The following is a 27981-nucleotide window of genomic DNA, read 5'->3' as shown; positions in this document are numbered from 1 at the left end:
AAAATGGAATTGGCGGAAACCGCCTGCAGAAACCAACCGCCTTTCCTCACGTACTGTATCAGATCCAGTTCTTGCTGTCTGTCGGCCTGAAAAACGGACCGCGGACGGATAGAAACGAGCAGAACGAGGAGCGGTGCATAGAGGGACGACAAGATGCCGCACAACTTCCGGCCCGGGGATCTTGTCTTCGCTAAAATGAAGGGTTACCCTCACTGGCCGGCCCGGGTAAGAGCAGCGGGAGCTCGCACAGGTTTTGCGGTGGTTTGAGCGCACACACCCCCAACAGACCCTCCGCGACCAGCTCTAGCCTCCAATTTACGAATTTACTCCGCATTTGTGCAGATAAACCTGCAGATTATGCTAATTTAGAAGCTAAGCGGTTTTAGTAATGTTTTGTTTTGTAGTATTTGCCTAGTAATGAATGTATGAAGCTAGCAGGCTGGCTAACTTGTTTGCTGGAGGAGCAGCTAAGGTCGCGTGATCGCAAAGTCCTCTTTATTTTAGTTGGGGATTGTTTTAGATGCATAATGTGGGGAAGGTGAATACGTCCTTCATTTGGAGATGAGAGTTTTGCATTGTTTTGATTTAATCACATGTATGTGTAAATGAAGAGGGGGGGTGAGTTGTAATGTTTACACATGGAGATACTTTGCTGCACGTGATTTACGCTGTGCAAAGTATGATATTTGTGTGTAAAAGGATTTTTATTTCTATGAGCTTTCAAAGACCCGATGAACATGCAAATCACCTTATGTTAATATATTTTTTCTTCTTGCAGATTGAAGATGTTGCAGACGGGGCTGTCAAACCACCTCCTAATAAGATCCCCATTTTCTTTTTCGGGACTCATGAAACGTACGTAAACATTATTTTAAGTGTGCACCGGATTGCTATTAACGAATAATAATCTTATGTTATGATCTTAATGATCTTACGTTATGAGGTTTTCTTTATTCTTTTTCTTAATGTTGATTAATGAAGTGTTTTTAAAACTGGGGTTTGTGCAAAGCGTGCATAGAGTAATCTCTCTGACCCCACAAGTCAACAGGTGGTACTGTAGGAACCTTTTTAAGGCATAACTCCTATGCTCAGTCCATATTTGGTTTTCTTTTCTTTTTTCATTCTGGTCTGCAGTTTTTATTGTTTAGAGTGATATTGCAATATTTTTAGTGATGGAGTATATCATTAGATTAAAAACGGCACTTCAACTCAGCATAAAATGAAAACCCATCCTTTCTAAATCAGTCCACATTTGAAGTAGATCAAAAATGTCCTAGGACAAGATTGAGTGCTGTCCAATAGTTGTAGGACAACTTTGATGCAAGGTTTTGGACCACTTCAAATGTTGACTACTGTTAATGTTACGGATCTCATATTGACCATACGTTTTGTGGATTTTATTATTTTTATAAAATCTTTTTGACCCTAATGAAATGTGACTGGATATAGGGCTGGGCGATATTGCAAAAAAAAAATGATCGTGGTATCAAGTTTCATATTATTCGGTATCGATTATTATTAACAGTTGATTTAGGAATACTATGATTTTTTTAATATATTTAGCCAATTTATTTTAATTTACCAACATTACTAAGGAAGACTTAACACTATTTCTTAAACTTAAGAAATAAAATGTGCAATGGTTAACAAAGTGTGTGGTAAATGGTAAAGTGTAAACGCTGAACAATCAAAGCAAACTTTAAGGTATGAATAATAATGAAACCGTAAACCTCAAACTCCGTAAACAACACAAATGATTATAATCAAATCTGAGCTTTCAAGTAAAGGAATCAACCATCATTATTCAAATACATACTGCCACATTTAATAAACTATAGCACTTTATCCCGAAACTTCATATCAAACTTTTTAAAATTAATATTGACAATGGTATTCGTCAATAATTACAGAAATCTATTTTATCGCCCAGCCTTAACTTGAATTTTTCTTCTGTAAACAAAAGACTTGCATTTTCAGGGTGCAAAAATAAAAATATACTTTATATGAACAACCCAAACACACCAAAATCTTGTGCGTTTGGATGAAAAGTGTCATGGAAACTCTTCTAATACTAATAAGTATGTGAACCTGCACCACAAAAGTCTTTTGTTTAAGAACGCAATAGCCAAAATAAATTTTGTTGGTCAAAATGGTTGACTTTTCTTTTAGGCCAAAGTGCTTGATCTTAAAGAAACTTTAAAGATGTTTTTCTCGATATTTAGATTTTTTTTTGGTAAACCTTCAGATTCCAAATTGATTAAAAAAACTGACATTTATGACTAGGGTCACCTATGATCATAATCCTGATTTAAACTTTTAAAATGTTAACTACCTTTCAGTGCATTCCTTGCACCCAAGGACCTTTTTGCATATGAAAAAAACCAAGAACGCTATGGGAAACCCAACAAAAGGAAAGGGTTCAACGAAGGCTTATGGGAAATCCAAAACAACCCCCATGCCTCCTATAACACCCCTGCAGTAAGTCTTCAATTCTACCTCCAAAAATCATCCATAGTTTCTTAGAGGCTGTTCTGATTTAATGCGTTATCTTGTATTTGTTTAGGCTGCGTCATCATCGGACAGCGAGGACAACCAACCTGCTGCCGGAAGTGATGCGGAGGAAGAAGAGGAAGCAGTGGTACCAAGGAAAGCCGAAACGGGAAGTGATGATTCTGACTCCGGGAGTGAGGATCAAAAGAAGCCAGCAGCGAAGCGGAAAGCTCCTGCTCCAAAGGTATCAAAAACGCCAAACATCCCAACATGAACATTTGCAGTGAACTTTTTTGAATCACTTCCTCCACAGTATTATGCATTACACTTTCAGATGCTTTGAATTTCTGTTTTCAGAGCTCTTAATTTCATAGTTTTATTCAGTTAAATGCCAGTGGGAAATCATAATTGCTTATTTTGCTAGCGCATATTGTTAGTCTCAAGGCCCTGATATACTTGAAACAAAACCAATAAAAAGAACTGAAATGAAATTATTTTACACAAATTCTGCCCAAAACCAAAGTTCTTTTTGAGTTAGTTTTGGCAGTTCGCAAACTTTTTGGGGGAGTTCATTTTTAACTCTCATTAAGCAATGTGATGTGGTAGGGCTGGGCCATATGACAAAAATGCAGTCTCTAATTATTTTCTATATTGAACGAAAACGATAAATATTTCAATGCAAGTTGTTAATGCTTCCACTTTTAAAAGAGTATCCCAACTGTGACTGTAGGCGGATACTGCTGGTGGGAAAGTGAAACAACCGTGCTAAACAATGCTGGCTGACGTAGCATGACCTATTTTCGGCGACTAAAATTCAGTGAATCTCTAATATCAATACAATTATAGATTCCCGTTGTTGCAAATTCCTGCTGTGTGCTCTTAGGATCAATATTGAGTAAAAATGTCCAGACCCGTCATCGTTATCGACATCAATTTTATTGCGCTTTGATATGATATTGTTTATTATATGTGGTGGTGCTTCTCATGGAGAGGGCTGTTTGCTAGATGTTTATGCAACAGTTTTTCCTCTCTCAGACATCATTGTTGTTGTATTAAGCAGTACACTGAAGCAACACAACACTTTTAAACTTGCGCCTTTTGCAGCATAGGGGTTTAGGAATGTTAAAAAACAGTATACCTTCACTCTCAGCTTTATCGAACTTCTTTTTTTGCCCTCAATCGAAGAATACCGGGGCCTTCAATGTGAATAATGAATGTAATTTAATCCAGGCTTGTTTTGGTAATCTTCAATTAACATCTGACCATTTGCTTCTTCAATAGAGTGGTGGTTTTTAGCCTCAGTATTCTCAACCATGCCGTTAAAGCTGCATTAAAGCTGGTACACTCCAAGCCGACGGCAAACAACTAGCAAAGATGAAACCCAACTGTGTTGTTGGCTCATGTCTTCACACCAAACTTGATAGCAACTGACTTATTCAAGCATGTGTTCTGCACCTGCTAAAGAGGACGTGTCTTTTCGCACTGCGAGGGGTAGTAGCGGATCTTCTGATGTGTGCATGCGAACAAAGCAACTTTCAGTACCATTATTACCAGTAATAGTCACTCACTATGCATGGATCCGCTCCTGCAAATATGTCTGATAATGTAATAATCCATATCTATATAGTTTGCAAATATTTGAGAAATGTAGTAAAATTACAACTAGCCGCTTTGTGGTCTTTCTTTACGTGACTTGTTTAATTGCTACGTCACTTCACTACATCGCACTCGCATTTGTTGCCGAATAACCAGTCAGAGTGCTCTCTGCATTTGAGGTTAATTTGACATGCTGAAACGGGCCAACAAGCTCTGATGGTAACTTGTTGACGAACCAACTAGCTGGACCGATGCGAACTGACGAAGCCCAATGGGTTCCAACGGAAGTCCAGTGTCTGTCCTGGCACTTACAGCTTGTTTACTACGAGGGAATGATATGCCCTACTCAATATTCTGTTTCAGTTGTATGTACAAAAACATACTGAAATAAAAGTCTTGGTGACTTCCAGTTTACCTTAACAATAAAAAAAAACATCGAATTTTTCCAGAATGTTAACTTTAACTCAATCTAACTTTCCATGTCACTTTAGACATTGAAAATGCTGCTCATCTCGCTCATAGGAGTTACTTTATGGTGCGTTTGTTTTTTTTAACTTTACAGCGACCACCAGTGAAGAAAGCGCGGGCATCATCCAGTGATCGAGATGGAGAGGAGAGTGGATCTCCCTCAGAACCAGAACCGTCACCCAGCTCAGACTCTGACTCCGGCAAAAACAGTGACCAGGTATTTCTGTGGGGAATTTGCTGCGAAACTTTGTTTACGTTACTCGTACCCTGTCCAGATAAAAATAGGCACGTTCATATTGCATTAATGAGTTGCTAATGTGTTCTCCAGGACTTCACACCACAGAAAGAGGCAGGCGGTCGAGGAGGCAAGAAGCCAGCTGGCAGAGGCAGGAGGAAGGTGAGAAGACCTTATTGGCTATCTAAATTCCCTGCTGGGTTGATTACATATGAATTGTAATCCGTTTCTGATTGTAAATTACATGAAAAAGTGATTCATAATCAGTGATTTATGGTCTTTTAGATTACACATATATGGTGATGTAGTTTGACTTCTTTTGGATTACATTTAGATAACTTTCCTGCTAACTTATATAATGATGTAGGATAAACTTGTACTATTTTGATGTATATAAAGAGAACATTTGTTCTTTATCACCAGCAAGAGCTTTAACAGTGACATGGATGGACATTTTATTTTTTTAAAATACTAACAGTTTTTTCTGATAGTAGCACTGGATATAATCATAAGATGTGGTAAAATATTTACTTACAATTCAGTAAATTTAGTAAATGGCAACCTTACAAAGACGCTACATCCAATATTTATTTAAAAAAGCACACTAGATATGACAGAATCAATCAAAAACATCAGTCAATAGCAACATAGTGAATATGAAGAATTGTGTACAGTAGTCCATTGCTAATCATGGGAGTTACGTTCTTAAAATAAGCTGCAGTAGGCGAAATCCGCAAAGTAGTCTGCTTTATTTTTTACAATTATAGATGACGGGCATTAACATTTTCACACTTTTCTCTCTTGTTTAAACACTTCCAAAGTTCAAACCTTTGTAAAAAAAAAAAAAAAAAAAAAGTCCAGTATTATACAATGAAATCATATGATCCTCATTTATTTATTCAGTAATGACGCCCTACAGCCGCATAACTTCTACCTTCATTTAGGATGTCAAGAAGTTAAACTTTTTGTGCGATGGTCAGCATCTTCCTCTGCTTTTTGGGTGCTACCGCAGGTGCCTTTGACGGTGCGGAACTTTTCGTCGACATTGTGTGGAGAAAACTTGCAAACAGATTATACAGCACTTCAGTGTCTCACTGTGTTCACACTAGTGATCGAAGATTTATGTCAATCTGGCAATCCGAACGCATTCTATACTGTACAGGAGACACGGCATGGAGTAGATTGATTGACAGTGTTCTACAGCTGGTCAGGACGCAGAACACCGTGTGTTGTAGAAAAAAAGCACGTCAAATTACACGGAAAAAAATCTGCGAGACTGCGAGGCCACAAGTTTTGTCGAGGGACCACTGTATTGTCAAAATATCAACATTAAAAAACTGAAAAATGACTTTATTTACCGCCATCATGTAAATGGTATGTAATCCATAAAGTAGCTATTGTGAATGAGTGGTTTACTCTAATTACAAATACTTAATATTTAGAGTCTGATTACATAATCCAGATTATATTTAATCCATTACTACCCAGCTCGCTCTCCAATTACACACTTTTCTTGATATTAAGCTGTTTTTGTATCTTTTCAGAAGGCATCTTCTGGCTCTGATTCAGACTCGGGCTCTCAGTCAGATCAAAAGGCTGCCAGGAGCGATTCAGAAGACGAGAAGCCACGGCCAGCCGCTTCCGGATCTGAATCGCAGTCTGGATCCAAATCCGACTCCGATTCAGAGCCTCCTCCTCCTCCCCCTACAAGAAAAGCCCCACAAGGACGCAAGAAAGGTGAGACCGCTCGCTTTGCAACGTGAACCCAGAACATATTATAATTAGTTTTAATGCTTGAGTAACTGCGCTGAATAGCAGCAGCGGATGGAAACTTTACCTGAGACAGTTGTCCTCGGCACTCGGAGATCAGGAATCCTAGACAGGTACATCAGAATGCTAAAGGACACTTTTCTTTTTGCGTCATTTTCCAAGCGGAGAAACCACCACCAAAGCCACGGGCGAGGAAAGCCAAACCGGCTCCAGAACGAGCTCCTTCCTCATCATCGGATAGCGATAGGTGAGTTTGTTTTTAGCATTTTTTTTTTTTTTTTTACTTATTTCACTTGATATTAACATGTGGTTTTGATCAAAAGTGGTCAGCCAAGATGCCTTACCGTTTCCACATAAGTTGACCACATGTATTCAGATTTTATCGAAGCCCTTCGCTACTTCATCACATTCTACATCACTCTCACAGAAGTGAACTCGGTGACACAAAACTACAATTGACACACCAACAACACATCCAGGGTATCCGCAGGGGGTTGATAAATCAATTTAGAGAAATTAAAGACCCTTAATAACCAAGTCTTAAAAGCTATTTTACATTGATCAATTATTGTGCCCTTTTTGATTACACAACAAATAGTTGAAGCTAAACTTTGCCTGAATTTAATCTGTGAAATTGCGAGTATTGGGGTGCTATGTAGTATATAAAATCAATTAAAAACCTGCTAGATTTGACATCACGCTGTGCTGTTTGTTTTTGAGCGTGGTCCTGAAAAATCTCAGTTTCAAGGGCTATCTAGCCCTTCCTCTTAGCTCTACGCCTTCAAGCTAAAGGGAATTGAGACACCCCTACCCCTTCACATGAACGCGCAAAACGAAGCGCTAAGGGGTAGAATTGGGATTGGGCCTCTGATTCCTGTAGATACCTTGTTGTGGCTGTTCAAACATGTTTGAGATTTTACACTGCAGAAGCAATCCAAGCTAATGCATTTTCAATATCTGGACAAGCTCAAAACGTCAGTAGATTAATAAAAACACATTTTAATGTTAGGTGTAAATAGTAGATTAAATCTAACTGGCTGCTGTTTATAAGAGCTAATATAGTATACAGTGTATCATTTGCAAAAGATTTTAAAAGTATTTAATAAGCTGTATTTGCAGCTTCAATTGAAGCAAACTATGTTTATGTTTGACTATTAGATTTAAACAAGCAATAAAATGTTTTAGTGTTTCTTTAAGAATACTACTAGTGTTGTTAATTAATACTGCTACACGACTTCAGGCATGTGAACAAGAGCACAGATTTGATTGTTTTTTTTTTGTTTTGTTTTTTCACAATGCAATGAAAGTTACACCGCTCTTTTCTTGAAAATAATTCACATTGGCTGCATGCACATTACTGTTGGTGAGAACACGACGCATCAATTCAAAATAAAATGTTTATTGCAAAATGAATTTTTGCTCAGAACATTCAGCCTGGCCTTTAAGTAAAACATTTTTATTATATCAGGTGGCTGCTGTTTTTTTTTTAAAGAACACATTATATGCGCTCTGTGTTTCAAAAAAAATGAAAAGGGCTATTTTAAGTGTAATTTCACTAAATGATTTGAGGCATTGAGAAAGTATTAGAAATGATTTTCCATGCACTTCACTGTACTGAGTAGTTGGATGTTCTTTGCAGATATTGTGAACATGTTAAAGGGACAGTTATTTTGACGATATTTTGAAGACTGCTGAAAACCTGTAACCATAGTAGGAACTGCAAATACTATGGAAGTCAATGGTTACAGGTTTCCAACATTCTTCAAAATGTCTTCTTTTGTATTCAACAAAACAAAAACTGGTTTAGAACAAGTCTAGGGTGAGCAAATGACGACAGAATTTCGTTTTTAGTGTGAACTGTCTCTTTAATTGGATTAACATGTTCACATTATTTAAAAAGAACATCCAACTATTCAGTGAGGTGCGTGGATTATCATTTGAGCCTCTTTTTTTACAAAGTGACAGCGACACAGACCGTGTCAGTGAGTGGAAGAAGAGAGACGAGGAGCGAAGGAAGGAGCTGGAAGAGCGGAGAAAGAGAGAGGAGGCTGAAGAGCTCCGCCGGCTCCGGGAGCGAGAGAAAGAGGAGGAAGAAAAAAGGAAAAAAGACAAAGAGACCAAGGTGAGGAGAGAAAGCAGCAGCAGTGGTAGCAGCTCCTCGGACGATGAAGTGGACGATCATCCTCTCAAAAAATCGAAGAAGCCTCCGCCTCCACCCATCCCTGCACCGTCTGACTCGGACTCGCCACCACCCTCAGAGGCAAGTAGACCAGAACTTTCCATTAAACTGTTTCTGTGAGTGTCTTAACATGTTAACCTTGTGTTGCATTTCAGCTGAAAAAGAAAAAAGAAAGCCAAAAAGGGCGGCAAAAGAAAGAGAAGGAGGTGAAGGAGAAAAAAGAGAGACCGATCAAAGAGAAGAAGCCACAGAGATCAGAGGAGAAACACAAAGCAAAGTATGTGTTCATCCAGCAACTGAAATCATTCGAATTATTTATGAATGTACGCTAACTAGTAATGCTTGATATTTGGCTTTTATTTTCATTTGTTTCTTTATCTTGTTAGTGAAATGGTTCACCCAAAAAAAATTTTACTTAAGAAATTGTAAATGTGTAATTATATTAAAGAATCAGGGTTCCCACGCTTTTTGAATATTTTAGAATTTCAGACATATAGATTCAAGGCCTGGAAGGTACTTAAAAACTAACACAAGTCCTTGAAAGTGCTTAAATTTAAATTTGTTCATGGGTTTTTTTTTTTTTCAACAATTGTATTCAAAAAAAAAAAAAGTAAATCTTGTACTATAACACTAACAAATAATGCACATTTTACCAATATTTGAGAAACTGCATTTTTAATATCACCACTTGAATTTAGCAAATTGTATTAAAGTTTTTTTTTTTTATACAACGTTCTTAAAACTGCTGTTCATAAAAGCGTGGGAACCCTGAATAATGTTTCATTTATTGATATTGCTTTTTGCTACTTTAATTATTTTTATTGATTAAATTCTTTTATTTCAACTTGTTTATTTTTTATTGCATCTTTTTATTAACATTTTAACTACTGATAACAAAACACATTGAAATTGAAACTAACAGACAATGCCCATTTTTACAATGCAACGCTAAAGAAAGACGGAATAAATTATATATGTACAATTATTAGCCCCCACTTTATTTTTTTCCCCAATGTTTGTTTAATGGAGAGAAGATTGTTCAACACATTTCTAAACATAATAGTTTTAATAACTCATTTCTAATAACTGATTTCTTTTATCTTCGTCATGATGACAGTAAATAATATTTTACTTCTATACAGCTTATAGTGACATTTAAAGCCTTAACTAGGTTAACTGGGCAGGATAGAGTAATTTGGCGAGTTATTGTATGACGATGGTTTGTTCTGTAGACTATTGAAAAAAAATGTAGCTTAAAGGGGCTAATAATTTTTACATTAAAATGGTCTTTAAAAAAATAAAAACTGCTTTTATTCTAGCTAAAGTAAAGCGAATAAGACTTTTTCTCCAGAAGAGAAAATATTATCAGACATACTGTGAAAATTTCCTTGCTCTGTTAAACATCATTTGGGAAATATAAAAAAAAGCACTGTACATAAATAATAAAATAATTATATTAAATAAATAATAGCAATAATAATAATAATAATAATATTAAGTAAATAAACAAATAAACTAATTGAAAATATATAAAGATAAAATAAAATAATAAATTCAATTATGACATACCATAACCTAAAATACAGCTTGAAGAAACATCAGTAAAATCAAAAAAAGTAAGGAATTCAGACTTGATGAAAAGCATCTGAATAACACACGTAAGGAATTCTAAGGGAATCATTTCCCTAATAATATTGTGCTATCCTTTCTTTGAAGTTTTAACATTTGAATTTCTTAAGAGGTTTTAATTTTCAATACCAACTGTTTCTTCACAAGGCCTAAACCAGAGAAGCCGAAACGGAAGCCGGTGCGTCCACCTGAGAAGAAAGTGGAGAAGAAAAAAGGTCACTTGAAGCTTGTTCTCCTTACGGTTCAGTCTCTTTAAATCATTTTTCTGGTAATCGCACTGTAACTCTCGTTTCTATCGCCCCTGTGTACCATCAGAGCCCTCGCCAGAAGAGAAACTACAGAAGCTCCACACAGACATCAAGTTTGCACTAAAAGTTGACAACCCGGTGAGTTGTAACATCATGAGCCTAAATATGATGCTTTCTTTTGGACCATATCTGCAAATGTCCAAGTTGTCCATTGTCAGCCATAGTCATTTTAAATGCAAAAAAATGCCATTACAGTTTCTGTAATTAATTTTTAATTAATGTTATGTGCTTTTGTTTATTTTTATAACAGCATTTTAGGTTTACATTTAGGTTTAATTACTTGTTTTATTTTTCATTCATTTCCTTTAACTTATATACTTGGAAATATTAACAAGTTTATACATTTATTTCATAAACCGTAAAGGTTTATTAGGTAAAATACATAAATTTCTTTATGATCAAATTTAAAATGCATTTTAATTAACTCGTGTTTTTAATCGCATTAGTTATTGATAATAACACTGGCCCAGCCTCTAATTATTAATGGCAAACAGTTTCTGTTCCCATGTGACCTCTAAATGTTATATTTTTGGACCATGTATTTCTACATGTGTGAAAGTGACCCGATATGCCATTTCCTTGATGTTATTCTGTGCCGTGTGATGCTTTTCAATCTTTAGGATATCGAGAAGTGTCTACAAGCCTTGGATGAGCTCAGCTCGGTACAAGTGACCACTCACATCTTACAGAAGAATGCAGACGTTATTGCCACCCTCAAAAAGGTACAAACTCTTACAAATTAATTGGTGTTTTTTAGATTTTGCAGTTAATTGTAAAAAAAAGATCTTTTTGGGAGAGATTTATTTAGATTTTAATGATTAAAGGGATAATTCACCCAAAATAAAAATTGTTCATATCTTCTTTTGTAGATTTTCAGTAAGCTTAATCTAACAGTCAGAATGTTTTAAGTCAATAGCTACTGGTTAAAAACAATCTTCAAAATACATTTAACGAAAAGAAACTCCAATATTTGCAAGTGATTATTAAATAATGTTGCCATCTTATATGTAGCACACTTTTTTCTGTCTTCTAGATTCGTCGGTACAAAGCCAGCAATGCAGTCATGGAGAAGGCCACCGCAGTCTATAATAAACTAAAGCTTCAGTTCATAGGCAAGATTGAGACTGGTAAACCAAAACCCAATGAAAAGAATCAAGAAAGCAATGAGCAAGACGCACAAAACACAGGTGAACGCTGTGAAATCTTTTTTTTTTTGCATAATTTCAAGCAATAAAACATATAAAAAGTGATTAACTTTTGCATATCCTTTTGTCTTCTTCCGCCCAGACGATTCCAAACCAGTGAATGGAGAATCTGAAGGAGAGAGAAAAGATGTTTCTGAATCTGAAAGCCATTCCAAACCCACAGACCAAGACAAACCGGATGAGAACAAATCCCCAAATGGCATCAGGTGAAGGCATCGTAGGAACTTTTTTATAGTTCCTTGATATACTGGCAGAAGTATTACATTTTCGGCATGTTTGCCCCACGTAAATTGGGAGCAATTTTGAGAGGGGTCTGGATGCAGACCTGGTGCAGTGCAATCTGTGCTGCATCCAATGCTTTTTAATGGGCTCACCTAACCCCACCCCTAACCCTACCCCTCACAGTGACGTCACTCGCTCCATTGAGTGCATTGTGTCTGACATAGCATCGCTGAGTGATGCAATCTCAGCTTGCATCATAAAGGCTGCATCCAGATACTATTGGCAATTTTAGATTCAGGAACACCATTTGGGGCAACTGATTTAGTTCCTACTTCAGAGCAGGGTTTAATAGGAACTACAGTGACTTAAGTTTGTGCTGATTCAATTAGCTAATGTCAGCGATATAATGTGAAGCAATATAAAGGTTGCAATTGCTCCTTTTCAATCACATAACTTCTATGTCCACCTTTAATCTCAGTTATCATGAAACACACGACACTCACAATGAAAACAACCTCCAGGTGTTGATTTTATTTAATGCAGCACTTTAGCTGTCGCTGTCAGCTGACTTGCGTTGCTGCAGATGCATCTAGGAAAATAAGGGAAATAAATCTTGGGGAAAATAAGTTCTTAGGGAACTTGACCTGGTGACTGGTTCATGTAACTGAATTCCTGTCACTACTTGGTGCGAAAGCCCCTTTTCATTCTGTTTTAAAATGTTCTATTATTCTATTCTGCTACAAAGTTTTTGAAGATCCGTCTTACCCCAAAAGAAAGATCTGATTCTAAACTTTGATCTTCAATGAAACCCTTCATCAATAGTTTTGTTTCCATCAAAAGATGCAAAATAGACTTTTACACCAAACTGGAATATCGCGGAAAGCATTTGCGAGTAACGTTTCCATCCAGTGAGTTAAAGAGAACAAAATTGTCACTTCCTGCTAAACTGTAGTCAAATATATAAAAAAATAAAAAATAATTATTTGCGCCTTAGAAGATGAAGACCCAATGCAAAAGACGAAGACACAACACACTTCTGCATGTAATAATACTGAACCACTTTGATGATATATTTTGGGATTTTAGAATGACCAAAACATTTCAGATGTTTTACTATGTGGTCGGTCCAGAGGTTCGTCCATTAATGCCGTTATTAATTCTCACCAATTTTTATCATAATCAGTAAAATCAAAATCACATGACTTGGACTGGATTGGTACATTAAACTCTGTTTGCATCACTGCGGAAATTAAGAAATTATAATAGCCTTTTGATTTAGACCAATCACAACAGACAGGACCATCTCCTCCTACTCTGCTCTGATTGGTCAGCTTACAAATGACCTTTAAACAAACCATTTCAGACACTGAAAAAAACAGCTGTTCCTGCAATGGATACAATATGAAAACGAAGCTCTGTTTTAGGTAAACAAAGTGAGAAAAAGAGCTAGATACTAGGCTCATAACATGCGATCAAAGTTGTTATCTAAGTCCCTTTAAGGCAAGTTGTTTCACTCAGCAGTATGCTCAGGCGTTCTGTTTAATTAGGGAAACATCAAATTTGCTTGCCAAGAGTCATGATTAAATGTCATATTAGGAGTCACCAATAAAATGAAACAACTTACTCTTCAGTTTAATTTCTAAACCTTCGAATCACAAAATCTGCAGAAACTCATGTCTGATCCAAGCCCCTCCCCCAGAGAATCATCAGTCTATAGCGATTGATGATTAGCTCTTGTACTAGAAGGCGGGGCTTCGTTCACCATATAGGGGAATTACCAACCGACGTCACACAGGTTTAACTGCACATACCGGTCGCAAAAGACAAACAGCAAATGTGCGGTGGGATGCCAAAATCGAAAGTACAAAAATAGAAAACTTAAATTGTACCATACACCACACTGCCTTTAATGCCAACCGCAGACGCCTTTGGCTAAAAGCCATCATAAGAGCTAAATGGAGTGAGGACCTAATTAAAAATGCTTGACTCTGCAGTTTTCATTTCATATCAGGTAAGTTCTCGCTATGCTGAATCATGCACATTACTTGTTTTTGTTTGCAGCAATGATTTCAGCAAAAACTGTTAAATGTGGTGAATTAAACTGCGGACTCTGCATGCTTAGTATGAAATGTAAAAATGCACATACCGTGCCGGACAGGTGCAGTTCACTGTCAGAATGCAGTTTTGCTTGTTGATGATTACCCAGGACTTGTACAGTTCTGTCTTCTTTCCTTGTCTTTGGCTAGGCAGAACCTCAGTTTTTAATGTTTACAATGTGTTGAATCTGGTAATCATGGAACATTATTTCTCGCACATGACCACACAGAACAAAATTGTTGGCATCTTAAGACTTGTAGGACTTCTCTCCTGTAAAAACACTTGGAGTTTCAATGAGATCGTTGTATATTTCGGCCCGCTGGATGTTTGGCCATTTTATCTAATCCAATATCCATTGGGAGGGTGCTATCGCAAGTGGACCTGTCAGACGAACGTTAATTTTGCAGAATAACTGTGCTTATCACTGGGTGACGAGCTGTTTTAATACGCTGAAAGCATTATGTGAATAATTTATAAAATATGTAATCAATATAACTTATCTCTAATACAACAACAAACTCTGTACCGCATCAGATGTCAGATGTCTCCCAGTTTTTTCTGAAGCTGCGATGTGCGCGCATCCTGAATGTTTACAAGCTGGTAATTCACCTATAGATGTTACACTTTTCCCGATTCAACACATTAGGAGTGACACGTCTCCTGAATTATATAGACTTTGTTGTTATTCACATCACATGCTGACTAACTGTCGGTTTGTCTTTCAGGCCTGATCCAGACGAGCCAGCAGATAAGCTAAACGACTCCACTGAGGCTGATCCCACAGCGGACGCAGATGTAAAAGAGGACAGCAGAGAGCAGGACGAGCAGATGTCGTCTGAGAGCTAACTGCGCTCGCCTCCTTTTATGCTCACAAACACACCTTGGCTTCCTTCATTCATCTGTGTTACTTTTTGTCTGCCCACCTTTGTGACTTACATGAGTTTTTCTTCGTGTTGTACATAAAACGTGATACGAACATTTATTAGCACTTTTGAATCGAGGCGTCACGAGGCAAACAAGCGCCTTAACCTAAGTGTTCCACGCGGAGGATTCTGATGATCGAGGGGGAACGTTTTATTTCAGAACCACACTGACGTCAAAAAAAACAAACAAACAAAAAAAACACCGAAGCCCAAATGTATTTGGAGACTGTGCTTGTATTATGTAGCCGCTTTTTATGAGTCAAACTTTTTTCCTTTTATTTTATATGAAAAAAGGAAAAAGAAAAAAAAAAATCTGTTTTTGTGTTCATCGACTCCCATTCAGCAAGAAATCATGAAGCATCATCATCATCGACATTCTTATTAGTGCACAAATCTACATCTGATCTGTCTGGTATGGATTTCAGTAACTCCTGTCTATAGACTTTTACTAAATTCTGTAGACGTATTGACCGTTTGTTGTTGGTTGTTCGGTCCTCTGATTATGGCACCTTACATCTGCTTTGGTTGACCCGATTAATGCCGTTTTGTTTATCTTGGATGTCATAAAACATGCTTAATATGAACATGTTTCTAGTGCTATGTAACTTGGTCCAAGCTTTTTTTTTTTTTTAGTATCCGTAAAAGGATTAAATAAAAAATCCGCATGATGGACACAATTTTGAATGTTTTTGTAGAAGAACCATTTATTCAAAATAAATTACTAGTATAGTGGTATACTACTCTGAAATGCGTTATGATATTTTTTGTTATTGCTTGTAAATCATAGCTATATTTTTTTAATATTGGTAATTTATTGTATATGAATTATGTCATATAAATCAGTGTTTCTCAACCACGTTCCTGGAGGAACACCAACACTGAAAGTTTTGGATGTTTTCTTTGGATATCTCTTTTGTCAGTAAGACCCATTACAGGTCTTTCAGTCTCTGCTAATGAGCTGGTGATCTGAATCAGGTGTGTTTGGTGGAGGTATGAAAAATGTGCAGAACTGGTGGTCCTCCAGGAACGTGGTTGAGAAACACTGATATAAATCACATGCTCAGTTAAATTAATTACACAATTTTTATGGATCATATGATTTCATTCTATGAGATTGGTGTAGGGGGCTTTGTTGATTTTAGTAGATTAATTATTTTATTAAATTAATTGACTTTTAAAAAGAAAGAATTATAAAACATGAAAAGATAAAATATGATAATTTTGCTCAATAAAAATAGTAGTTTGTCAAATAGTAATTGAAATTTGATTTGGGTCAATCAGGCTTAGCCATCTAACCAATCAGTGCAGAGTAGGAGGAGTTTAAAGATACCTTTTAAACTAACCCTTTCAGATGCTGTTTAAAAAAGGTTGATGCTGCAATGAATGATATGAGAAAACATTAAGAAATTACTTTTTAAATAAGTTGCATCTGTGGATGGATGTAAACATATTGCTCGAGACCTCTAAAACAAAATTATGAAAAGAAGATGAATTAATAATTAATACGTTTTATTTTATTCAAATAATAATATAGTAACATCACAAAGTAACATTGTATGAAAATAATAACAGAATAGTCAAAACTGCTAAGCTTAAACTTAGCACTTCACTTGTAGATTCACTTATTAAGCTCCAAACCGAGTAAACATTAATTATGGTTTTATTATAAACAGCAAAAGAGTAGTCGATTAGTTAAAAAATTGGGGGGGATATCGGTGGTTTTGCTACACCAATCATAGTGTAAAATGCACCATTTGTGCTTTAATTTTTTTGTTGTAAAATATTTTGCTGTTTGTTTTTTCCTATATCATTCGATCTCCTTTTCTACATTTTATCTTAATGCAAAATGATAATAACATGTAAAGCACATTGTAAAACTTTTGAAACGGTTTGTTTTCTTAAGATGAATTAAATCACAACTAAAAATAATACTAAATAGTAATAATACTAAATTCACAGATGTAATAATTATGTTCAAATTAAAAATGTTAGACCCTCAACATACAAAATATGATAGAAAACAAAGTTCTATAATGTATAGGTATCATTTATACTTCTAGGTATTTATATGGGGGCCCTCAGATTTCATGGGGCCCTAAGGGGCTGCTTACCTTGCTTATTGGTTAAATCCGCCCCTGGTAACCATGGTATTTGTAGTAACTGATTTTACACATTGTAGCTATACATTGTTGTATAGCTCACGGTCATGAGATTGGCCGTGTCTCAATGCATAGTAATTAACCACTGCTAATTTTGGTAAAGGGATAGTTAACCCAAAAATAATTATTTATTCACTATTTACTCACCCTCAAGTAGTTCTAAACCTTTATGAATTTCTTTCTTCTGTTAAAGAACACTAAAGATATTTTGAAGAAAGCTGAAACCCTGTAAGCATTGACATCCATAGTAGGAAAAATAAATAGATCTGGAATTCATTTTTTACAGGTTTCCAACTTTCTTCAAAGTATCTTCTTTTGTGTTCGACAGAAGAAAGACACTCATAAAGGTTCAAAACCAGTAAATAATGACAGAAATCTCGTTTTTGGGTAAACTGTCTCTTTAAATGTATTTGAGTTTGACAACAATTTCACACAATATAAAAAATTCAGTTATGAGACTGTTATAATATATATATATGTATATATATATATATATATATATATATATATATATATATATATATATATATATATATATATATATGTATATATATATATATATATATATATATATATGTATATATTTGTATATATATATATATGTATATATATATATATATATATACAAATATATACAAATATACAAATATATACATATATATATATATATATATATATATATATATATATATATATATACATATATATATATATATATATATATACAAATATATATATATATATATATATATATATATATATATATATATATATATATATATATATACAAATATATATATATATATATATATATATATATATATATATATATATATATATATATATATATATATATATATATATATACAAATATATACAAATATACAAATATATACATATATATATATATATATATATATATATATATACATATATATATATATATATACAAATATATATATATATATATATATATATATATATATATATATATATATATATATATATATATATATATACAAATATATATATATATATATATATATATATATATATATATATATATATATATATATATATATATATATATATATATATATATATATATATATATATAAATGTGTGAAACCATCAAACTCGTTCTCCACGGTACCAAGACAATGTCAAAATCCTAAATCCCCAAAAGCGTCGCGTTTGGAAGCGTCCAATGCGTCGCGCCGCGCGCTCGAGTGTGGATGGGTTTGTCAGTCAGGTGATCTGTCCGCCATTTTGTCAGCCATTTCCTAGACGGGTCCGCTGCAGATCAGCACTTACAGAAAGAGCGAAACCCCTCCTGCACAGGCCGCTTGTTCGGGACTGAATGAGCGACTAGAGCTCCAACGGGCCGGTCAGCACTCAGAAAAAGCCCGTGTTCGCGGTTCGGTCCGGTCGGACAGGAGGGAAATCATCATGGCTCTGAAGATCGTGAAGGGAAGCATCGATCGGATGTTCGATAAAAACCTGCAGGATTTAGTACGTGGCATTAGGAACCATAAGGAAGATGAGGTGAGACACTTTTAAATGTTTATGTCCTGTTGTGTGGCAAAAACCAGAATTGGATCTGATTGTAAAAATGCACACAATTCAGCTAGTAGGAATGAATCGAGCTGATCTCGTGTCAGTGAACTCAAATCACCTGATTTCAGGTGAGCTAACCGGTTTTATCCTGATAAATGCGTTTAGATTGTAAACTGTTGTGTTTTCAGCGTATTAAATGAACATTTCCGCGATCTGTGAGGTTGCTGACAGCTGTTAGTGATGTTAGAACAGTCTGTCATCGTTTTGTTTATCATGGATGAGGCCAGTTAGCATTGCTAACGGTTTAGACTCTTATATAAATAACGTTACATTCCACAGAATAAAAACATCTGATGTTTCTCACGAAACGTGTAATTGTACACTTAATAACATAATTTTAGCGCATAGAATATGTTTAATTTAATATAGCTTGGCTCACTTAACGTTATGTGTGTCATGAGATTGGCCGTGTCTCAACGCATAGTGAGCCACCTATCTAGACAGCTAGTTTTGAGTATCATAGGCGTGTCCTAATAACGTTCCGCATATGATGCCTGTGATGTTCCAACATCACATCTCGGCATGGGCCGGTATAAGTTTCTGACGGTATGATAACCTTGGATAAATATATCACGGTATCATGGTTTTGTGACTACTACTACTAATTTCTTTTTAAATATCTGGCTAAAAAAGCAATTTTCCCCCATTGAACTCAGTAGGAAACATTTATATTATTCTGGAACAGTAAACATGTCAGGCCAAGTAATTAAAATAAATAATTGACCTCTGCTATCTTTAATCATTTCAAAAACAGCTTTCTTTACAAAACATAAGCGCATTTTAAAAAACCTTACATATACCTTAGGAATGGTTTAACAGAACATTTTAGCGCTTTTAAAGCCTGGACTCCAAACCCCGGTAAACCTTGAAACCAGTTATCGTCTCATGCCTAATCACATCACATGACGTGATATTCACAAATGTTCGATCTATGATGCCGATAAATGTCAAATTCAAACATAAATGAAACTTTGATAGGCAAATAGATTAGCTCAAATGTTTAAAAAGTTAAATGCAATAAAATAATAATAAATAAAAATAAACTAAAGTTTCATTTAGATATTCAGATTTGTGTACAAATGTTTGACCATACAAAAACACTTATAATGTTGATCAATGGAAAAAAAATACAAGGTTCAAATTGAACGATCAAATTTGCTAATGCCGCGGACAAATTTTTGATTATTTGATTGTGACGCCACTTCATATTTAAAAAATTTAATTCACTGACAGCTAAACGTTTCAGTTCACGTGGTCAAGCATTAATAACGTACAGCAAATGTTTAACTCCTTAATAAAATTGAGTAATTCCCAAAATGTTCCAACAAGTACGTGACTCACAAAGACATTTTATTAAAATAAATCTCAAAACTGTTCAATTTAAACATTCAATTCTCATTTAATGCAGTCTGATGTTTTGAATTGTTTCGAAAATACATTTGATGCCTGTTATATGCCTGTAATATGTCAAACTCGAAACATATAAATGCACAAAATTAAAAATTGTAAGCTTGCGATGTGTTCAATTTGAACGTTGACTAATTTGACTGTATTAGTCTTAATTATATCTATAAGCTAGTGTGTTTCAAAACAATGACAAAATTCGTAAGCTTACAGTTTGTCATTTACGGCCAAATGGAAAGTGCGTAAATCCCCTCATACTTCAGTTTCTAATCTAATCTTTTGACCAATCAAATGCTCTGTAGTATCTGACATGTCCCGCCCTCCTTAATATGCTTCTCATTTGCTTTTTAATTGATGCGCATGAGCTCAACCACTCTCATTGGCTGAACTGTGATAAAACAAAACGCTATTGGCTGTTTTTTTAAAGGGGCGGAGCCACTTAATGTCCCACCCTGTCTTTGTTTCAGTTAAAATTCACGACAAGGGACCTTTAAAATGTCCTAATATGTTCAATTCAGATGTCTCTGTACCACACAATAATGTTATCTACATTGGGAGCTTGCTAGGAATGAGACACAGCCGATGTGTAGTCTGTGAAATCACACCTGTCAGTTTGACCACAGCATCAGGGAAGAGAATCGCTGCTTTCTTGTAATTCGTTTAGTGATCTATGGTTTTAAAAAAAAGAAGAAGAAGAAGAGTAGGCCGCAGCCTGCTTATAATGACATGGCTGAATTTTCTCTGGCATTAATACGCTTCAAGAAAAAAAAGGAACAAGGTGCTGTGACATGACAGTGAGCGTTTATAATTACGAACAGGGTTTCCTCACTTTTACTTCATTATGGATCACCATTCTATTCCCTTTTTGGGAGACTCAGAATTATTGATTTTAGTCAGCAGTTTGCCCTTCTAGCAGACAGCAGGTCAGTGATTTACGTGTTATGAAATGGTAGAGACGGATGTCATGTGTTTCTTTGCTGCTGTTTGTATGAATTCAGCCTTCTTAAATGAGCAGTATTGTCCAATGTGCCATTGAGTCTGGGAAAAATATCAATTTGTTGTGCACACTTCTGTAAAAATAGCTGAGTTGTCATCTATGTAGAAGTTTGGATATTTAATCATTCATGACATTTTTGTGTTTGTGTATTTTGCTTGCCTTTGGTATTTTATTTATTAGTTTAATTATTATTTTAGGCCAGGGTGACATGGTGGCTCAGGGGTTAGCACTGTCACCTCACAGTAAAGGCTGATTTATACTTCTGCATCAAGCGCATACGTATGCTATGGCGCAGCCTAGGTGTAACGCAAAGCCCTACGCTGTGGCCGTCGGCGTCACTGACGTGCACCTCTCAAAAAATGTAACTACACGTCACAACGACGCGTAGCGCAAGCTCTGTGATTGGTCGGCTTGGTAGCGCTGACGAGTCTGGGCAGGACCGAGAGCCGCACAAGTCCGATGGAGCGATTGTTTACAAGTGTGGAGACCCGTGAAGGAGCTCCGGATGGAAAGTTTTTTGTTTTGTGTTTTCCTCATGGTTAAAGTTGTTACACTTATGCTGGTTCCTGCCTCAAAATGAGTTTAAGCTACTTGTACATTAAGAAAGCGTTCAGAAAAAACAAAACACCAGCGAAGAAACTCGACACAGAGGAACATTAACACCTCACTGCCAACTAGCGTTTCGGAAGTGTTATTGCAGAACAACAGAAACGGCGCGCCGAAGTATAAATGCACAGCCACGCGTGTTGCATACGCCATGGGTCACGCCGATCCATTGACGCAGAAGTATAAACCAGGCTTAAAACGGTCACTGTTTTAAATCCCAGCTGTACCAGTTGGCATTTCTGTGTGGAGTTTCCTCTGAGTGCTCAAGGTTTCCCCTTCAGTCCAAAGACATGCGCTATAGGTGATTTGAATAAACTAAATTGGCTGTAGTGTATGTGTGTGAATGAGTGTGTATGGGTGTTTCCCAATATTGGGTTTCGGCTGGAAGGGCATTCGCTGTGTTAAACATATGCTGGAATAGTTGGCGGTTCATTTTGCTGTAGCGACCTCTAAAATAGAGACTAAGCCGAAGGAAAAGGAGTGAATTGTTTTAGGTATTGGAGGTTTTCACCATCAACCATACCATTAAAACAATCATTGGTATTTAACACTGTTAAAATCTATGCTAGAATCATAAACTAAAATTGTAATTAAATAAAACAGAAACTTCCTTAAATAAAAAAAATATATAAAATAAAGTAAGCATGTAAAAACATAAAAATGGATAAAAATACTATTTAAAATATTAATTAGATTAAAGCTAAAATGAAACTATTTTTAGGTGATTTATTTATTTCAATAAAACCGAAACCCTAAATAAATAAAAAAAATAAAAAATTTTAAGCATCTAAAAAGATTTAAAATGGTAAAAACAAAAACTACTTAAAATAATAATTGAAATAAAGTGAAAATAAAACCATTAATAGGTGATTTTATTTATTTATTTATTTATTTATTTATTAAAACTGAAACTTACTTCCCCAATAAATAAATAAATAAATAAAATAACTATTTTTAAACATCTAAAATTGGTAAACTGTTAAAAATATTCATTAAAATAAAGCTGAAATAAAACATTTATTAGGTGATTTGTATTTATTTAAATAAAACTGAAACATCCCTAAATAATAAATAAAAAAATGAATAAATAAATAATATAACTATTTTTAAGCATCTAAAAGATTAAATAGATAAAGGTATTAAAATATTAATTAAAATAAAGCTAAAATAAAACAATTATTAGCAGATTTATTTATTTAAATAAAACTGAAACTTCCCTAAATAAATAAATAAATAACTTATTCAAAATATTAAATGTATTGTTTAGTGTATAATTAACAATAAAGCAACTCTTGTCTGTACTCAGAAAACTTTGTTGGAGTTACTCTAGTCGAATGAATAATTTTAAACAATATTTATTGTCTCATTACAGTTCAGTCACACACTGCAATCCTGACTCTAGTCTGACCTTTTTTACACTTCCTTTTTTAAAACAAACATGTTTTAATCACTGCATATTCAAAGCCGAACATCCTCCAAACTCACTTCATTCGCTGCTTTAACGTTCCAGTTACAGACTCCCGGCTCTGTTTAATCTGCAAACATCTGGAGTCAGGTATCAACAAGGCTTCGTCAATGTAACCTGTACCATCGTACCTAGATATCGTGTCTGTTACCTGGCCAACAGCGGACAGTGCTGTGAAATATTCATAGCCTCCTGAATGAACTGTCAGGCTGTGTGTGTGTGTGTGTGTGTGTGTGTGTGTGTGTGTGTGTGTGTGTGTGTGTGTGTGTGTGTGTGTGTGTGTGTGTGTGTGTGTGTGTGTGTGTGTGTGTGTGTGTGTGTGTTCGTTCACTGGTCTGTTTGCGCTCAGCCTGTGGTTTCATATGAGACCTCTAAATTTGTTTTCCATGAGAGGTGGGTGTACTTATCCAAAGCTCTGGCTGCGTCTCAAAACTAGCGAGATGACTACCTGAATGCTACTTTTGGACATTTGAACCCAATAATTTGGTTAATTTAGTAACTAATAATTTGGTCAACATTGGAGTTGAGTCATTTAAAGATGCGTTTGATGGTTTAAATCAAACGACTTTGTAGTGTGCATTCTTATGAGTGCACCTGAAAAGCAAGACCGCAGTCTCGTGTTTGCCTGAGAAGGACATTGAGTTCGTCTTCATACTTCACTGACGGTTTGCTGAGCTGGTCGAGTCCAACTGTTGGCTAACTAAGAAATATTTCAGTCACGCCAATGGGCTGAAATTACCCATAATGCATGATTCATTAGAGCTGAATGAGACGACAGTGTCTTCTGGAGAGCCTTCTGTTCCCTTATGTTTTGTTGCTTATAGGGATGAAATTACCCATAATACATAATTCATGACCGTTTTGAAAGGACAACCTTATAGGGATGAGTGTTTTAACTACAGTTGAAATATTACTTCATCCAAATGACCCATAATGCATCATTCATTTAAAATGTAACCTATATTGATGACGTGTGTCCATCGACGTGTTTGTATACTGCTTAAATGCCAGCTCTCCTCAAAAAACAAAACGTTTAACTTCAAGAACTTGAATGCTTCTGGACCGCAGCTATTTACTCAAGAGTAGTGTTGTCAATATACAGGAATTGAGTACCAATTGATACTGACATTTTAAAAACGTCCATTTCCTGCGAATATTTGAGTGCGCGTTTTTGAACAGCACTGATTTGACATTGTGTTCACCTGCTCAACAGAAATTCACCGAATTCACAGAACACAGAGATGTTTATTAAATGTGACAACAGATACAAGGACTGGAGCGTTTTTAAGCCGTAAAGATCAGCTGGTCTGTTTATAAGCTGACATACGAGCAATCCGCTAAAGAATCGACTGATCTTCACGCCCATTTCTGTTGAGCATGTGAACACAATAGCAAATCAGCGCTGTTTAAGAACACGCTCAACAGAGCTCAAATGTTAGCGGGAAATGGACGTTTTTAAAATTTCAGTACTGATTGGTATCATGAGAACACTACTCAAGAGTTAAACATTCCTCAACTGTCGGCACGTTTACTCGAAATACTCCTGAAAACAGACGCTTAATACCTTGTCATGTTGTTGGCTTTCTAACCAAATCCACCATTCTCAATTAAAACAACTGAAAATAAAATACGCTTGACTCAGGAAGACGATGCTTTGATGCTAGGTTCACATTCAAACCAATAGCGAAATTAAGTTTTTACATTCAAAGTCAATGCAAATTCGCAAATAGACAAATTTCCAACAGGCAGCACTGCCTATTGAGGCTAATTGTGTGTTTGCGAAAAATGAGCAACATGCGTAACTCGCCTCAATGGTGTCATCTGCTCAAATTCAAATGATTCAGCTCGAGTGCAGCATTAATAGTTAGATAGTTAGTCTACGAAATGTGCATATTCCATACAAGCTGAAGCTGATCGGTCAGTTCTTGTCATGTGACTCGCGGTGCAACTGTGTACGTCTGGAAGCACAAGCTGCGCACCTCTGTTGGAAATAATGAACCTGCGCGAACTCTAGAAAAGACACGATATGCAAATGGCCCCTAAGAGCCGCCATCATTTGCGATCTACAGCTGTTGATCTTGCATAGGCATGGTGGGTTCACCTGATTTGTTGACCGATGGGTTGCGGATTCTTGGCAGTTTACTGGTCCTTCACTGGGCCTTTTCCCCTTAGCAAAGAAACCTTCCAAAGTCATCTGTTTCTTACTCATTTTGCTGCTTGTGGGTTTAATTTGGGCGCTGAAGTGACTGAGGTGTGAGCGAGAGAATACGGTCATTTTTCTAAATAATAGATCGTTCAGACTAAAAGGAAATAAATTCAGTTCAAAAAGGAAATAATTAATGATTTCTTGTGCAGCCCGGTACCAATTGATCCACAGACCGGTACCAGTCTGCGGCCCGGTGGTTGAGAAACAAGAATTAGATTTATAGATGTGCATTTGAACTAATTTTCATCTTTCATCATTTGCAATGTTACCAAATTGCATTGTTTGTCATTTTTCTAAGGTGGTTCATTCTGCTTTGGTGACCCCTTATAAATAAAGCACTAAGCTGAAGTAAAATGAATGGATGAACAATTTTCGGTAAAGCTGCTTCTGGCCATGACATGTTCACAGCAAAATTTTTATAAGAGACGTGTTTAATAAATGTCTCAATAAATGGGCCAGACATTTCTGACTTTCCATACCAAGAGGCTCAGGAAGTGTTCTTCCAGAAACCCATAAAGATACATTGCAGTGACAAAAGCTGCACAGTTTGTGAATAAAAATGTTATATGTTAAAAATAATAAAAATAGAAATGTTAATTTAGAATTTACAAACGGTTGCACAGTTCAAATAGTTGTTCAGTCATTTACTGCTGTCATTAAAAGAACATGACTCCTTGTGTCAGTGTGAGTCTGAACAGCCACGTTGCGTTGTGCTGCGTTGCGCCGCAGCCCCAATCCCCCCCTTCCCCTATCATTTACCATCATACACTCCATATTGTCAGTTCCTGTAGGTGGGAACTACCCATAATTCAACATTAATAAGAGTTTTGTAAAGACGTGACCGGAAAATCATCATGGAAACCTTTATTTGCACTCCAAAAATGAAATTTGCTGACATTTACTTATTTAAAATGAGCTGAAACAACACAATTCTTTCAGTTTTAAGGGGGGGCAACTTAATTGTTTCATGTTTAACGCACTTAAATTTGTCATGTTCTTCCTGTGTTCGTGTGGGTTTCCACTGGGTGCTCTGGTTTCCCCCACAGTCCAAAGACATGTGCTGTAGGTGAATTGGGTAAGCTAAATTGGCTGTAGTGTATGTGTGTGATTAAGTGTGTATGAGTGTTTCCCAGTGATGGGTTGCAGCTGGAAGGGCATCTGCTGCTTAAAACATATGCTGAATATGTTTGCGGTTCATTCTGCTGTGGCGACCCCAGATTAATAAAGGGACTAAGCTGAAAAGAAAATGAATGAATGAATGAGTTAACTTGATTTCTTCATGTTGTTCCAGCTCAAATCGATTGTGTGGAACCACGTTTTTTTTTAATACAGTGTACCTTGTATTTTCAGCCTCTCTTCTAAATTACCCACAATGCATCATTCACCAGTGTTTAATAAAAAATGTAGCTCCTCTGGAGATCCTTCATTTACTCCATTGTTTCACTCTCGCGCTGTTTAAACTACCCAATTCAGAAGTTTTGCAATGACCTTATGTTTATCCTATATTTTCAATCTCTCACTACCAAAATGACCCACAATGCAGCATTTAAAACGTTATTATACAGATGTGATTGGAAGATCTTCTTCTTCATATACTTTACATCTCCACGATGCATTCTTCAGTCAGTAAAAGAGGGCTTGATTCTGTAGTGTAGCCCCTTCAGTGTTTCTCCTGTTAGTCTCATGACTAAAGACACATGACCACACACTCGCCTCATACAACAGCACTTTGTGTGTCCCTGAGGCCAATATGTGTGCCGTAAGTCAAAGTGCTGCTTGAAGACACTTTTAAAGGGATAGTTTACCCAAGAATTTTAATTCCATCATAATTTACTTCTCATTCACTCTTCATTTGTCACAACCCCAAAAGTGAGTTGAACACAAAAGATGGTATGTTGGAAATGGATATCCATTGACTTCCATAGTATTTATTTTCCTACTATGGATGTCAATTGGCTACCGGCTTCCAGCATTCTTCAGAATATTTTTTTTGTGTTGAACAGGTAACAAAAACTCAAAGGTTTGTCATTAGTGAGTAAATATTTGTTTTTTGGGTGAACTATCCCTTTAATGAATTACATTTCATAATCATTCAATGACTAGCCACGAGATATTGTGGTATGTTGGTTCTGTTAGTCATTCATTGATTGTACGCACATAACTGGATGAACTGACCTAGTTTGGAGGACGAGTATTTTTATTTTTGCTTTTTTATTTTTGGATTTCAACTGTGAACCTTTGATTGTGGGTTATATTTATGATCTGATGTGAAAACAAGTCAGAAAAATAATGAAGCGTTCAGTTAGGGTTGTGTTATCATCTACGGCAATATATATATATATATATATATATATATATATATATATATATATATATATATATATATATATATATATATATATAGA

At 35.7% G+C, this 27981-nt stretch overlaps 2 protein-coding genes across 3 annotated transcripts in view; both read left to right on the top strand.

Annotated features, from left to right (window-relative positions):
- The first annotated feature begins 11 nt into the window (after positions 1-11).
- On the top strand, positions 12-15870 carry hdgfl2 (HDGF like 2). Of its 2 annotated transcripts, none has more exons than XM_056447994.1 (16): positions 12-225; positions 779-855; positions 2340-2478; positions 2564-2734; positions 4649-4771; positions 4883-4951; positions 6337-6526; positions 6722-6806; positions 8519-8819; positions 8894-9015; positions 10515-10582; positions 10683-10753; positions 11296-11397; positions 11709-11862; positions 11963-12086; positions 14925-15870. In XM_056447994.1, the coding sequence occupies exons 1-16, from the start codon at positions 154-156 to the stop codon at positions 15043-15045; spliced, it is 1989 nt and encodes a 662-aa protein (XP_056303969.1). In that variant the 5' UTR covers positions 12-153; the 3' UTR covers positions 15046-15870. The 2 variants fall into 2 exon arrangements, with proteins under 2 accessions (XP_056303969.1, XP_056303968.1); XM_056447993.1 differs by having other exon boundaries at positions 6334-6526.
- A 2669-nt stretch (positions 15871-18539) lies between these two features.
- The window catches only part of ap3d1 (adaptor related protein complex 3 subunit delta 1), a 38961-nt gene continuing 29519 nt past the window's right edge, over positions 18540-27981 (top strand). Inside the window, exon 1 of the mRNA XM_056448580.1 lies at positions 18540-18826. Within this exon, the coding sequence (XP_056304555.1) occupies positions 18731-18826 (96 nt within the window). The 5' untranslated portion in view covers positions 18540-18730. The remainder of the gene's footprint in view (positions 18827-27981) is intronic.

This window comes from Danio aesculapii, chromosome 22, assembly GCF_903798145.1.
Source record: "Danio aesculapii chromosome 22, fDanAes4.1, whole genome shotgun sequence".
Lineage (NCBI taxonomy): Eukaryota > Metazoa > Chordata > Actinopteri > Cypriniformes > Danionidae > Danio > Danio aesculapii.
This window is presented reverse-complemented; position numbering and strand designations above follow the sequence as displayed.